Raw genomic sequence first — 15,981 nt, forward strand, 5'->3', positions numbered from 1 at the left:
AGGGGCGGGACCGCGCGGCAGCGAGCGGGCGGGGGGCTTGTGGCGCGCGCGCCCCGCACCCGAGGGCTGCGGAGAGATATTTTGGGTGGCAGGAGGCCCCTCGTCATTTCCGCCGGGCAGCTTGAGGTGCCCCGGGCTTCACTCCCGCGCGCGAGGCGAGCGGGCAAGTTGGTTGCGGACGTGCGGCGGATGCTCCTTTTCTCAGAGCCTCGACCCTCGGCAGTGCAAGCCGTGAACTGAAGCCCTGGAGGGACGGAGACCGGAGCGGAGTGGCGGAGCAACAGCCGCAGCCGCCTCTTCGGGGAGCGAGCAGAGAGTCCGCACAGAGCCGCGACCCCAGAGCGTTTCTCTCCCCGTCGCCGCTCCCGCCGCTGCTGTCCGCCGTTTGCTAAGACACATTGCAGCCGCGATACCCGACACACAAAAGCCCTCTTCTCGCCACCCGCCCAGCGAGGCAGCGGCCAGCAAGGGACCGCACCTGAGGGCGGCTCGGGCTACCGAGTTCGTTTTGTGTCTGATCTCCGCGCCCGGCGCGGTAGCGACCCCGTGCCCATGGCTCTGATCATGGAACCCGTGAGCAAATGGTCTCCGAGTCAAGTAGTGGACTGGATGAAAGGTAATGCCCGCTGTGCGGAGGACGAGGCGGTCCTGGGGCGCCGGGGTACCGGTGCGCGAGAGGGAAGGGGCGCCTACCGCGGCTGAGCCCGCTATCGGGGCTTCCACTGGCTGATCGTGGTGCGCTGGGGAGAGGCTAGGGTCCTCCGGGGCAGGCGGGGGCTCGGAATCCCGATCTCCTATTGTCTTCAGTGGTGGCTCCCCAGCTAGAGAGGGGCGCGGAGAGAGCGGGGGGTGCCGGCGCTATCGGATAGGGTTAGAAGGCGGGCCGCGGAATCCCAGTACATCTCGCCTCCTCCCCGCTCCTCAAGGCGCTCCTAGGCCGGGAGGACGTGACGACCCTTGTCTCTCCCCTCAGGGAGGAGCCCCCAGGGACCTGCTCCTTTGCTTATTCCTTCCCGGGCCCCTTTGTTCCTGGGAAACCTAACGCCCCCTCGGTGGCCGCCCCTGCCAGGTGCCTTTTCCAGCGCCAACTCTCCCTACAACTTTTAAGCCGATATAATGGGGTCAGGACGCGGCTGCTCAGGTTTGGATCGGGGGAACTCCTCCAGTCTAGGCTGAAGATGCTCGGGGGATGCGCTACTTTGGGAGAGAGGAAAACATGCTTCCCCTGGGACAGCATCCGCGCTGGGATCTGCGGGCTCCTTCCTGCGCAAACCCCTGCCCCTCGACTCCCCACGTCCTTTGCCTCTTTTTCTTCTCACGGGTTGAGGCTTTGGACCTCATGGCTTTTTATTGGGGGCTTGACGCCAGGTGTAAGGTGATGCGCATTCAAGTGCCCCCTCATTTCTTCCATCTTGAAGACTCGCCCGTTTTTTTCCCTGGCAATTTCTCATAACCACAGTTGTAGACACTCGCCCTCCTAGCCGCAAACGTGGGCTTTTTCTTTAGTCCCTGGGTTTTCCTGCCTCACTATCTCCCTCTGTTGTCTGAGTTAAGGGGCTTGTAGAGGATTCCCCTCACCCCCTGACCACTGCCTCCCCCCATCACCAAGATTCCGAAAATTTGCGGAATGCTGACAGGGATGGATGGGATGAAATAAAGGGTTCCTGGCCACACTTGGGAGATGTTAGAGCTTTGCTTGTGGTTATTCCTAAGCACAAACTGTAGGTAGATTAGTCAGGAGCCAAAGGCTTATCATTTGTGAAAATGCGTGTTGCGAAGACGAGGGAGCCCCTTTTGGGGGCTTGCTTAGCTGGCAGACTTTCTAAGCTCCAGGTGCTTTAGAACGAAAGGTGGGTGATTGGAAGTGATTAAAAGGGACAGAGAGAGACTCAATCTCGTTTCCTCCTTTTCCGAACATTTTCGGCCTCTTGCTTATTCTTATGGATTTTTCTTTATACATTTGCTTTCCTTTTATTCCCTTACTTGCCCCATTATTTCTCATTTAATTAGTTTTTTTCTTTTCTAATATGTGAAAAGTGCTTCGTAACTGCAAAACACAGTACACATGAGAGTGTATTGAATTAAGCAGAATTAATTATCAACTCCCTCCGTGTGTGGTGCGTTGTGCTAAGGTGCCATGGGTGCCATGACTAAGACAAAGTCCTGCATTGGCTCATCTTTTCTGTTTCTTCTTTTCATATTTGCTATTGAAATTACGCTCTCTTAGATTCCCACCAACCCCCGAGCCCTTTGGAATGTCGGAAACAAACATCTGTCTTCTCTCTTTCTCAGTCATGGAAGAAAGAGCCAGGCGGTGCGCAAGAAGCAAGAATGCCTAATTAAAACCCTTTCTTTGAATTTGCCTAAAAGGTTACTTTGGTTTGAGTCTGTTACTGAAATACTCAATAGAAAGGTATCTTGGCTCCATGCAAGTCTGATTACCTTCACAGATTCCCATGAGGTTTGTAGCCAGTGATGCATACTCCATCTTCTTCACCTCCACCCTCCCAGTATAATTTTGCAGTTTCTTCTTTCTCTACAGTTTAGGTCGACTGAAGCAAGTAGAACATATGACATACATATTCTGACACACATTATTAGATTTCCAGCACAGTAGTCCTTTTAAAAATCTCTCCAGCCCTTTAAAAATCTCTCCAGCCTAAAATGCAGCATCTTTGAAGTTGGACTAACATTGTTAGCTGTGATTTTAAATGATTGTTATATGTAAGTTGATTAACTTATTTTCATATCTGTTAGTGATTCATTTTAGAGCTATTGGGAAAGATGAGGCCACTAGCCAAGCTAGAATTTGTATATTTCTGTACACATTAGACTAGAAGAGAAAAACTGATGTCATTATATTTCAAGTCCCAAACTGCTTACTGCTGAAATGTCTATAATCTTCATATAAATTTGATTTAAGATAATAACAGAAAACAAGATTTTAAAGAAGAGCTGGACGAAATGAACATTTCCTCAGCTTGTAATTATACTGTTATCTTAATTTTTCCTCCCTACTCTTTTCCCCAAATAAACTTTACAAGTAAACACATTAAAAAAAAAAAAAAACAAAAAAGCTTTTCACCCTTTCCTCAGATGCAGTAATGTTTAAAAGTCAACTAATTTAGGCTGTAGCTTTAGAATGGCCAAACTTCCTTTGGTGTTGTATAATGTATAGTATTATAAAGGCAGTAATAAAGAATGAACGAGACTTTTGAACAACTGCAACATTGTGGGAGTTCTTCAAACCATGCTCCTAATGTGACAGTTTCATCATCCTTAACATTTAAAGTATATAGCATATGCTTTCAGCTAGTCACAATCACAAATAGTTATAACTATTTCGTAAGGTATATGCTTTATGCTCTTTCTAGGGTGTTTTTCTCTTCACTAAACAGAAAAGGAGACATTAAGCATATAAAAATTACACCGCCATATATTTATGTTTCCAGACAATTTAGATAAGTGGTATAGAAACTCATCAGAGGAGATGAAGGGGAAAAAAAACTGATGAGATTATTAAGCTTTGGTAACATATATTCAAAATTGTTTCTGAAGGGCCATTTATACATTGCAATTCATTTTGATCTTTTTTATTAAAATGTATTTGAGGGAGGCAAATATTAAATTTCTTTATTAATTATTAGTAAAGATATAAGGAAACACTTGCATTTTTTTCTATCACCACCAACTCTACTATTTGTAAAATCCGATACTCACTGAATTTTCTTCTAACAATCAAAAATTAATGTGACACAGTGTCAGTGTTAGTTCCAGTAAATATATGAACTCCTCATGAGTCAGTAAAATAAGCAGTTACCTTCCAGATATCTTCATAGTACTTCAGACTATTTGGAAATAAAGAACTTCAAAATTAATTTTATAAAAATATTTTTTGAGAAAATCAGATATGCATCATTTAACATTTGAAACCTTTTTTCAGTAGAAAATTGAATTCAATCCTCTTGTAGTTTTGACAAAATTATAAAATGTAAACCTTTTTAGAGTAAAAGGGAAGCCTTTAGTAGAGAAAGCTGTAGGTAGAAAAGTAGGCCAATAACGGTTTCTAATTTTTGCTCAGTTTATTACTCTAAAATATATCATATCTCAGCTCTTACCTATTCACTTGCAGGGCTTATAGAAATACTTTGTAATCTATAGTTGTTTGAGTTTACTTTTTTGCCCACCGAAATATAGCAAAAACATCTGAACACTTCAGGCCCCTATTACTAATTTCAGTATTAATTTTCCTTGTCTTTGTCACACCAAATAATTCTAGTTTTCTTCTCACACTTTTTCCAACTTTGAAACTCCTCCAAAATATCCATATGACTAAGATAAAGTTATTTTCTGCAGCTAACTCCCTTCATGACATTTTTTTCCAGTGATCTTTAATCCCTTCCCTGATCAAATAAAATGAATTATTGTTTTCAGAGTCAACCAACAGGCCCTGCTTTGCTGGTCTTCTCTTATAGTCTCTGTGACTTAGCTCTTTCTACTCTTACAGTATGAGTCCTAAAATCTAAATTTTTTTTTAAAGACTTTATTTATTTATTTGACACAGAGAGAGAGAGAGATCACAAGTAGGCAGAGAGGCAGGCAGAGAGAGAGGGGCGAAACAGGCTCCCTGCTGAGCAGAGAGCCCAATGCGGGGCTCCATCCCAGGACCCTGGTATCATGACCTGAGCCGAAAGCAGAGGCTTTAACCCACTGAGCCACCCAGGTGCCCCTAAAATCTAAATTTTTAAGATAATTTTTTTTTTTCAAACCATCCCACAATTAACTGCTCTGTTCTTTTCTTTTTATTATAAACCTTTTTCTTTGAAAACCATCACTGACTTCCACTTTCTATCCTGATGACTCAGCCATCTTGAGGACAGAAAATTATTTTGGGTATTAAAAACAAAGATAAAACCTTCACTTTGCATACAACCCTACAAAAGAGGGATATGTAGTGATGAAATAAGGTCTATTTATTATAAAAGTTAAATGCTACAATTAAGAATGTATCTGATAAGATACAGAAATTTTGACAAGCATGGTGATCTCTAATAGTTTTACCCCTCATAGGACCTAGAGTTTGAGGTTGAAATATATTTTACTAAGATGAAGGAAAATGTCAAATTTTTGAGTTTAAACTGTCTTGAGATAGAGACAGAGGAAAAATTTTTCTGGCAGAAACTTGAGAAGCCTGCATTATAAACTAGTCCTGTTGCTTTTGAAAAACTGGTTTTTTCCTCAATTGCAGTATGACTAGATAGTCACCAACAATCACTTACTCTCCATTTGACATTTTTTGAAACTCAATACTTGTCATTTCACACAAAGAAGAAATTTACCTTTTCTGTATGTAGAGTTTAGTTCACAGGAAACATCATTTTATTTATACTGTCATTAACCTTTACTCCTTAAGGTAACACTCATGATTTGTGCAGATTAGGAAAAAAGAGTCTATTTATGTAGATACATTCTGGTATTTAGAGATTATTTACTCTTTATTTCTACATGGAAGGGGTTTTAATGGATTGTTTTAAATAAATTATTCTCTGCTTTGGGGAAATTAGTCTCTGTAAGGGATGGCAGTGACATTGAGAAACTTAAGCCAAAACAGAGACAGGTGCCAACTAGAACATTTGCTAAATTTAAAAAATGTTTGCATTGTGTATACAAGCACCAGTGGAAAGACAAGATGATGTTTTTAATCAGGAATCCATGGGGAAGGTGGGATTTTAGCAACTTTTTATACTATTTAACTAAGACATATTCTAAGATGGATGTAGTCTAAATAAAGGCACAGCAAGAGACTTTGGAATTGAGATGGAGTAATTAACCCGAACAATTGTGTCTAGGTTTGTCTGGTTGAAGGAGAGAGGTGGGCAGTGGAGGGAAAGTGAAGGAGGAGCCATGAGTAGGTGGCACAAAAGTACAAGAACAAATCTGCATTTCACAAAGACAATAAAACTCTCATCATGTCCTGAGTTTAAATAAATATCACATTATAAAACTTTGGCTGCCAAAAATAAGCCCACAAAGAATGTGTATTGAATTAGTACAGCTGTTTCAAATCTGTTTCTCAGGAATGATTTGGAAATAATGTTAAAGTGAGTTATTTTGAAGATTAATTACATCATTAACATTATGTTGGATATTTAGAATTTTACTCATCCAAATTCTTATATGAAGAATGAAGATAAGCTTTTAAGTTATTGCTGTTGTTCTTAAAACCGTGATAAATTATCATTTTCATGTATAGCAGAGTGGGACTTAAATTTGTTCTTAATGACTTTTAGCTTTCCATGTGACTTCCCAACAGCACCTCAATGCATAGGGTTTATTGTGAAAGATGAAGGATTAGTTTCTATAAAGAGTACTAGAAGGGTGGATCATTTGTACTTTAAAAGAGGGAAGGGAGAATAAGTAATTTTTTTAAAAATGTACCCTTAGCTTTTTATTTTTAAGATTTTGTCATAGTTCAGTGTCTTGCTAAAGGAAAGCAAATGTAGTCTTCACTACAAGATCATTGTGTTGAATAACAGTCAGTGAGTGAATTCACAGTTTTTATGCATAGCATAGGCTTGTGTTCCCCAAAATGGAATGTTTCTGTTGTTGTGGGAGCTAAATGATCAAAAGAAGACAAAGACTTGATTTTTGTTAAGTATTGTAAAACATTGTTTTTGTATTAAAACAAACCTGGATATTAAATTCATGGTGTAGAAAGCAAAATTGGCATGATTTTAAAGATGATACCAGAGGCTTAACAGGAATTCTAGGCTTGGAGCAAGCTGTTTCAAGGAGCATTTCCCAGACCTTCCAGGGTTATGAGTAAATTTCGTTCAGCAATTGTGGTTGCATCAGTGGAACAATCTGAGGAGTGCTGCTTTGGTTTTAGAAACGGTAAAATTAATGTAGTTTACTTCCTCCTGTTCTCATATTGCAAAGGACAAAATATTATCTTTTCAGTCAAGGTCATGATAATTATAGCATTTTTGTGTTTGTTGGTTGGTTTTTGTTTTGGTTTGGTTTGGTTTTGGTTTTGGCATTTTGGGGGGGGGTTGTGTTTTTTGTTTTTGTTTTTTTTTTTTTGGTTTTTTTTTTTTTTTGGAACCATAAACCTATAGTCAGCATAAATTTCTCAAGAATATTTCTCCTCCTATCCTCTCCTCTCTCCTCTCACCCCCATCAACTTAAAAAATTCAGTGGTTTCTCATTGTTTTTAGGATAAAGATAAAAACCCTTAACATGGCTTTTAAGACCACTGAAGATTTGGCTACTCCTTTTGAAATAAGCCTTATTCCTAGCACTAACTAATGGCCTTTCAATCTCTTTTGCCTACCACTGAACCTTTGTACTAAATACCGTTTCCCTTGCCTCTTTTCTTCACCCAGTTAAGTCCTACTCACCCATATCTCAAGCCTCCCCTCTTTGCCTCAGAAAAGCCTTCTCCATTCTCCAGGTCACATCAAATCCTCACTTGTATACTCTCCAGGTACCATTTACAACCTCATTCCTTATGCCAGTTTTATTTTTACATTAATTTCTATGGTTATTTGTTGAGGACAGGGACCTCATCTAATTTACATAACAAGGCATAAGAAAGTATCTGGTGAAAAGTAGGCACTCAAGAAATACTTGTTGAGGGAAGGAATACCTAAATATCACAAATTCCTGGTCCTTCAGCAAATTTGCTTTCCTAAATGAAAATGCATGTAAAGTCCCTTATAATGCTCTAATGGATACTTTGGTGCCAAGTTGTATATTGTTTGCCAGAATATATTAGAAGTAGAAGTGGGGTTGCGCTAATTCATAGTCGTATCGCTCTAGTCAATTCAGTGATCTAAATCATGGTTTAGATTCCTTTCATTAAGAAATGTGAATAATTGCAGTATATCTATAACACTTCTGTGTTTAAGCTATAAATATTATTTGCTGATGTTGTATTATTAATAGGCCAACACAGTAGGCAAACATTACTTAAAAAATTAAAACAGATCTCTTAAGAATTTATTTTTTTCATACAGATTTTCTAATTGTTTCTTCATTTCAGTGGTTTAAAAGAACTCTATGTATTTTGGAATGAGTAGTAGAGTGAAAATAATAAAATGTCTTAAATTTCTCCTCTTACAGGGACACCTGGGTGGTTCATTTGGTTAAGCATCTGCCTTTGGCTCAGGTCATGATCCCAGGGTCCTGGAATCAAGTCCCACATTGGACTTTTTGCTCAGGAGGGAGCTTCCTTCTCCCTCTGCCTGCTCTGCCTGCTGCTCCTCCTGCTTGTGCTCTCTCCCTCTTTAAAAAAATTTTTTTTTCTCCTCTTATAAAAGAAAAAAACCCATGTAAGGAATTAAAATGCTTTTTTCTGTAGTGAAAAGAAAATACCCTTTGCTTGTTAATTTTGATGATAAAATGGAAAAATTGCCTTTTAATTTAATAATAACTATTATCTGTATTATAATTAATGTTGAATTTATATTTTTACTAATAGGAATAAAATTAAGATACTTAAAAATGCATCTTAAATCAGCATTTCTTACATGATTTTCCATCTCTCCTGATACTGAAAAATAAATTTTAATTTTTTAAAGTAAATACAAATTTGGACTAATTTTTAAGGGCACTCATTAAGAACCTATGTAGTGAGTTATTGTGCAGTGTAATTTTTAAATACTCATATGGATTCTTTTGTTAATAACATGTTACTGGATAATCAAGTAACAAGTAATAGATTTTTCTAATAAAACAAGTCCCTCCCCATAAATTTACAGTAGTTACAGTATAAATCAGAATAAGCAAAATTTTTAAGACTTTAACTTAGCTTTGTGCAGAGCTGTTAACTTTTAATAAAACACCTTCAGACTTAATCTTTCTAGCTAGTACTATAAAACAATGGTTGCAATTGTGCCCTGATTTAAACTACAAGTAACTATTCAATATGATAGAATTTTTTAGACTTTAAAGATGTATTTAATTTGTTTGATTTCAATTTAAATTACAATCATTCATTCTAATAAAAGTTTTCATTAACTTAATCATACTCTTGGCAATTTCAGGGAAGAAGGGGTTATGGGTATTTACATAAATTTATTGAATCTTAAATTTTACTAAGCATGGTACCTGCTGTTTTAATTTTCTATGTTCATCTGTTGACTATCACAACATAAAATTGTTTTAAAAACCAAGATTTATTAAATGAAACAAAATTCACAATGATACTAATGTATTATAGTTTGCCAAGGTCAAAACATAGTTATATCCACTACTGAGTGTTTATCCAAAGAAAACAAAAATACTGATTTGAAAAGATATGTATGCACCAATGTTTATTGTGGCATTATTTACAATATCCAAGATATGGATGCAATCTAAGTGCCCACCAATAGATGAATGTATAAAGGAGATGTGATACACACAGACATAAACAGTAATATTACTCAGCTATAAAAAAAGAATGAACTTTTTCCATTTATGGTAATGTGAATAGACCTAGAGAATATTCCATTAAGTGAAATAAGTCATACAGAGAAATACAAATATCATGATTTCACTTACATGTGGAATCTAAAAAACAAAAGAGCAAACAAAAGCGCACAGACTCAAATACAGAGAACAAACTGGTGATTGTTGTGGGGGATGGGGGATGATCAAAATAGCTGATGGGGATTAATAGGTACAAACTTATAGTTATAAAATAAGTCATGGAGATGAAAAGTGCAACATAAGGAATGAAGTCAATAATATTGTAATAACATTTTATGGTGATAGATAGTGACTACAATTATAATGGTGAGCATTACATAAGGTATACAATTTTTGAATCATTATATTGTACACCTGAAACTATTATGTCAATTATACTTCAATAATAAAAATGTTTTTAAAAATTTGCATCATTGATATCAAGTATTACACACTTATCTCTCTCCTTTTTTTAAAGAGAGGGAGAGAGAGAAAGGAGGGGCAGAGTGAGAGGGAGAGAAGATCTCAAGCAGGCTCCACACTGAGCACAGAGCCCTACCTGGGCTCATCTCACAACCCTGACATCAAGACCTGAGTCAAAATCAGGAGTCAGGTGTTTAGCCAACTGAACCACCCAGATACCTCAACCTACATATCTCTTTTGTATTTACTTGACATTAATGTTCCTGGAAATTAGTCCGATTAGGTAGGTTGGAAAGTTTTCTAATAAGGTAATAGATAAGAAGAAACCACATTGTTAGTTGCTTTAAAAGTGTTGCCCAATATCCTTCCTTTGTTTGTTTGTTTGGATTTTTTATTTTGTTTCAGCTACATCTCCTATTTTTAAAATGGGCTTGCAACATGTTTTCTCAAATAATATCCACAACAAATCAATGGAAGGCTGGTGTCGATCCTGGATTTTACTTTTTTAAACTTGTTTACCAAAGATTATGAAAGAATCTATTTTCTAGCTGGTTGTTAGACTTATAATGTGACTTATTAATAAAAACCTTAAAATGATGGCCATAAGTAATTATGCTGAATGGTTAAGTTCAACATTAGCTGAATTCTTATTATAATTTTGGTGTGTTTCATGTATACATGGGAGTTTATTTCATATACTATTATTTTTCAACCATCCACATTATTTTCAAAATGTTTAATAGTCCTGGGGGGTTGTGATGTTTTTCCTGGCTGAGCATAAAATTCATATTTTAATTTCATGTAATTCATTTGTAAGCTTTCAAAACAAACCACTGAGCTGTTAAAGACATATAAATGAGAAAATGTTGCAGTTTCTGTTAATGGAGCTCAAAACAGACATGTAGTCCAGTTGCTGGTTTCCCTTCCCACTTGCCAGAACCTATGTGGATTCTGAGTTCAGTGTGGGAAAGAACCAATGTGCAAGGCAGGGTTAGTTGCTCCTTCCTGATTTCCCTCCATAGTAGTGCCGTGGTGAGTCTTGGGGCAGTTCCTGTTGACATCACTGTTGCTTTAAATCAGTGGCAGAGCTTTTCTTACCTAAAAGACTGTTCCTTTGCCTTCTAGCTATCAGATGCAAGGTGTTCAGTTTGATGTCGAATTGTCACACACAGAGAGAAGCTTTCTATGAAATGCTGAAGAGTAGATAATTTTTCTTTCTAATCTGTCTCCAGATATAATTCTTTAAGTATATTTATGGTAAAAACATGTTAGTTCAGATCTTACTTGGGATTTGTGATAATTACATTAGGTTTTTATTGAAGTTTACTCAATATATGAAGGAAGGGTTTGCTGATCGATCTAATAATATAAACAAGGTTGGAAACAAATTGTTTGACCCCGGAGGATATGGTGTTTTCAAGTACTGTACTCTGCCAGGAGCCATTTCCGTACTGAAAATACACTAGCTAGAAGTGAGTTCATTTTTAGTTAGAATTTCTGCATACTTTGAATCATGGTTTTTTGGAGGGGGGGTTCAGGAATATTTTTGTAAACTTTCTGTGATATAGCTTGGTTCTTCCCTTCATTTGTCAAAGTTAGGAAGGTCTATTATTGGTAGTAATCCTTAAGATAAGGAACTGTTATTGACACCCTTTTACAGGTAAGGTGCAGAGAAGTTAAGCTGCTCAACAGAGATTGTACAGCTGTTCAGTGATGGAATTAGGTTGGACCTCAACTCTTCTCTGTTGAATTGGATTTACACTTTGGTAGGTGAAGAACACAATTCAGGATTGTACATAATTATCTTCAGACTTGACTTCTATTTTTTTAAGTTTTTAATTTAATTCCAGTTAGTTAACGTACAGTGTAATATTAGTTTCAGGTGTACCATATAGTGATTCAGCACTTCCATACCACACTTCTAAAACGTTTCCTAAATTTTCTACCCTGTAAAAATTGGCACCAAATAGGTTATAGTAAAGAGTACTTTGGAATCAGATGTCTGGCTTAGTTATATCCAGACTCTATTACTTCCTAGCTCTGTGATTTTTGAGGGAGAATTTAAGTAACTTGCCAGATTTTTTCATTTTTGTAAAATAGGGGTGATGGTATTACCTACCTCATAGGGTTGTGGTATACTTAAAACAATGCCTGGTACATACTAAGTGCATGGTAAATGCTAGCTTTTTTAAAATTAAGGAATGGATTTGCATTCTGTTGGCAAGCTTCAAAGGCACAACTACTAATAGATAATATTTATTGAGTACTTACCATGTACTGTGGTGGGTGCTTTCTCTGCATTATCTTATGCCTATCCTACCCCTGAAAGATCAGAATTATCACTGCTTTACAAATGAAGACAGTTTTGCTTAGAAACATTGAATGACTTATTCTGTATACCCAAAAATTTATTTAGGAGGTGTTCAATAAATATTTTGAAAAAGTAATAAAAAATAGACGAAGCAGAATTTGAATAGATTTCTAACTGGTTACAAAACATATAATATTTCTACCTTGCCGTTCTATCAGAGGTAGATATGAAATGAGAGGAATCATGGAAATAATTTCAAAGATGTGGATGTTCACTCCACCAGACCTACCTTCTGTAGTATGTGGTAAGGTGGACTATGGTTCTTGGGTCCTTTTGGCCTCTGGGGGGGGGGGGGGGTGGGGGGGGGTGAGTGGGTGGGTTTGTGTGTGTTGAGCTGTTTCCACTCAGAATAGTGCTTACACCAATGACAAAGATGCCACATATAATTATGGTCTTGGTGACACTTTCCTATTTTGATGTGAACCTCAGGAGTTTGAGTCTCACCTCTGCTGAGTCTAGACCTAAACAAAAGATCTACTTGAGACCACTGCTACTACAAACCCAGTGCTGGATGTTTTGCTCTAAAAGGAATGTTAATAAAAATACATGGTGTCTGATAATAGATGTTCATAAATGGCTTTATATTATATTACAAATAACGGCTTCTGTTCTTTTGTTTAGCTTTACTTAGCAGTGGTTAGCATTGCTATCTGCATTTTGTTAGTGTTTCTTTGAACAGCAGACTTTATTCAGTGCATGCCTACAGCTTTGAAATTCTTACCTACCTACTAGATGGTAATTTTTCCTCCCAAATTGTTTTGTTTTGTTTGGAAACTCCTTTATCTTAGACCAGATTATGATATGATATGATAGCATAGTGAATCACAAAAGGATTTAAGTGTTAAAGAAAATTTAATCATAATCAGTCAAAAACTATTGTGAAGTCAATGCAAAATACGGAGTGGTCAAGTTCAGCTAGAGATGTTTGATCCATTGAACTTATAAAGTAGTAATTAAAGGTAAAATTCCTTCTACATTATATTTTAAAATGATACACATGGTTTTGCATGTATATATAAAATAGATATTCTAGCATGTATTTAGGAACTTAGAAGTTGGATTCTTTCAGAAAAAAAACCCACAAAAATGGTATTTCTTATTTCTCCTTGTTTTTCTTTAATGCAATTGAGGTGAGTTTGCTTTAGACTGGAAGTTTTAAAATAAGGGAAAACAACTTACATTGTTCTTTGTGGAGGGAATGATTTGATACTTCTCATTCTTTATGAAAGCTATCACAATACCCACAATAATAGGCAAAAAAACTGAACTGTGGTAATTACCAGCTCTTTTAAAGTTGCCTTAGTATTATTGTCCATTTGATTACACAAAACATTTTTCCAAAGTGCTCATTATCTTTTAAAATCCATATGAATTAAAATTAACTTTGTTTGAGAATGTTTTGAGAATTTTATCACTTTCCTTGAAATAATTATTGACATTCTGTGTTAATAAGCACTCTGATAGAGATAGACTTTTAATAAGCAGTCTGATAGAGACAGAGTTTTAAATATAATTAACACCGTGAATCTCCATCTGCATTCATTTTAAAATGTATTTAATTTAATGTTTAAAGGAAATGGCTACTAATTGCGGGACTTTTTTTTACATGAGGCTGCTTTGTCACTTTATTCTTATATTTGTGACAAGAAGTAATTATAGCAGAACAATACCTTGAGATCTAATGACATTTTTCTCCTTAGTGATGCACCAATAATGAGATCACAAAAAATTAAGGCTGGTATGTATTTCTGAAAAGTAAGGATTTAAAAATATAGACATTGTGTACCCTCAAATGAATAACATGATTATCACACCAAAATTTATTTCTTTATATCAGTAAATATCTAGTGGTTCAAATTTCTGGTTTTATAAATATCATAAACATTTTTATAGTTTTTTTTCTCAAGTCAGGGTCCAAGTAAAGTCCACATATTGTAGTCTACCTTATTCTTTTTCCCCTGCGTCATTTCTTTAGGACCAAGTACTCTTTGTATGTACCTTATGTAATGTCTCCTGAAATAAAACTCATAGATAATAAAGCCTGCCTACTAACATAATTTTTAAAAATTCACCATAATGAACATATTGTAATGAAATGACCATATTGTAATAAAAAGGAAAAAATAATTTGTAAAAATAAAATAGGTCTTTATATGTAGGTACTCAATATGACTATGCCAGGAGAAACTAATTGATATTTTTTCCTGCTTATAATGAGCATATCTGGATTTAAGAGAAGCAGTAAGTTCAGAAGTTGTTCCATAGAAGTACAAGAAGATGGACGAACAGATGAAACGATAGACACTGCAATAAAAATGAATATTAGGGGAAATGGTACAAGCTAGACTCTATAATTCCTATAGAGTATTTTATAGTCATGTGGAAAGGAACCACAGCTTTTCAGAGAAATGGGATACCTCTAGGGATAGGGACAGAATATTTAAGATGAGCCTGGAGCATCTTGTAGTACCAGAAAGTAAGGAAGTACTCAAAAATCACAATGATGACAGCATGCAAAAGACTTAGGAGTCATTCTGAAACAGCTCTCAATGGCTAAAACTGCAACAGTTTGAGGAACAAAAGTAGTATTGGATTATAGCTCAATACATAAAATTAATATCCATGAATCCCTACTGATGTAAATAAATGTCTGAATAAATAAAGAAATGAGGAAAGAAAGAAAATCTCCCCTACAGAGAATTCCAAATAATTTACATAGATAATCCCCCCTCAAAAAAGTGGCACTTAATTCCCCACCCCTTGAATGTGAGCTGCACTTAGAGACTTATTTCCGAAGAGTAGAGTGTGAGAGGAGGAAGCATAACTTGATAGTGGAGAAGCCTAGTAAACACGCTATTGGCTAGATGATCAGGGTTTGCATCATCAGTGATAAGTCATGCTGATGATACCCTTAGTATGATATGATATGTTGAGAATGTCACTTTACCCATGTGGTCTTCCTCCCCCAAACCCATAAGCCCAGTCTAATTACGAGATAAACATTAGACCCAAATTTAGGACATTTTACAAAATACCTGACCAGTATTCTTCAAAACTCTTAAGGTCATCAAAAAACAAGGAAAATATGAGAAACAGACAAAAGGAGACTAAGGAGACATGATGATTACTTGTATTATGGTGTCCTGGATAAGATCCTGGAACAGAAAAAGCACACTAGGAAAGAACTGGTGAAATCTAAACATAGTGTGGAATTTAATTAATAACAGTCTACCAGTGTTGGTCCACTAGTTATGACAAATGTATCATAGTAATAGGAGTAGTTAATAATAGAATATGGATAAGAGGTATATAGAGACTACATATATATATATAAAATAGGATATAAATATTATAGTAACTTTTCTGTAGATCTAAAACTATTCTGCAATAAAAAGCTTATTTAAATAAAAAATAGAGTTTATTTTCAGATTTGGTAATATCAAAATGTAAGCAGTATGTCATACATAAAATAGCTTTGTTTTGCCTCTATAAGTGTTAATAAAGCTTTTCAAATGCAAACAAACAAAAAGTCCTGGGATACAGGCAGTTCTTCAGTGTGTAACTGTTGCATCTGTCTAGCAACCATTTGGTAACTAGATCATTGTGAGAACCCCAAACTCCTGAAAATCCTCAAAAGTCTCCCAACAGGCAACAATGGCGCTGTCTTGACATCAAAATCTCTTTGCCTTACCTCTTTTCTCCTGTGTAAACCTCATGTTTTTCCACACATGAAA

The 15,981-nt window shown here is 36.7% G+C and overlaps 1 protein-coding gene across 5 annotated transcripts in view; it reads left to right on the plus strand.

The window, feature by feature from the left end:
• The first annotated feature begins 242 nt into the window (after positions 1–242).
• CNKSR2 (connector enhancer of kinase suppressor of Ras 2) overlaps positions 243–15,981 on the plus strand; it is a 279,802-nt gene continuing 264,063 nt past the window's right edge. For 4 of the 5 annotated variants that reach the window (XM_032840740.1, XM_032840741.1, XM_032840742.1 and 1 more), the window contains exon 1: positions 443–616. In XM_032840740.1, the coding sequence (XP_032696631.1) occupies positions 553–616 (64 nt within the window). In that variant the 5' untranslated portion in view covers positions 443–552. Of the gene's footprint in view, positions 617–15,981 lie in introns of all 5 variants that reach the window. The other variant, XM_032840743.1, reaches the window with a different exon arrangement.

The sequence above is a fragment of the Lontra canadensis genome, unplaced genomic scaffold, assembly GCF_010015895.1.
Source record: "Lontra canadensis isolate GAN:19392208 unplaced genomic scaffold, GSC_riverotter_1.0 scaffold116, whole genome shotgun sequence".
NCBI classification, from domain to species: Eukaryota; Metazoa; Chordata; class Mammalia; order Carnivora; family Mustelidae; genus Lontra; species Lontra canadensis.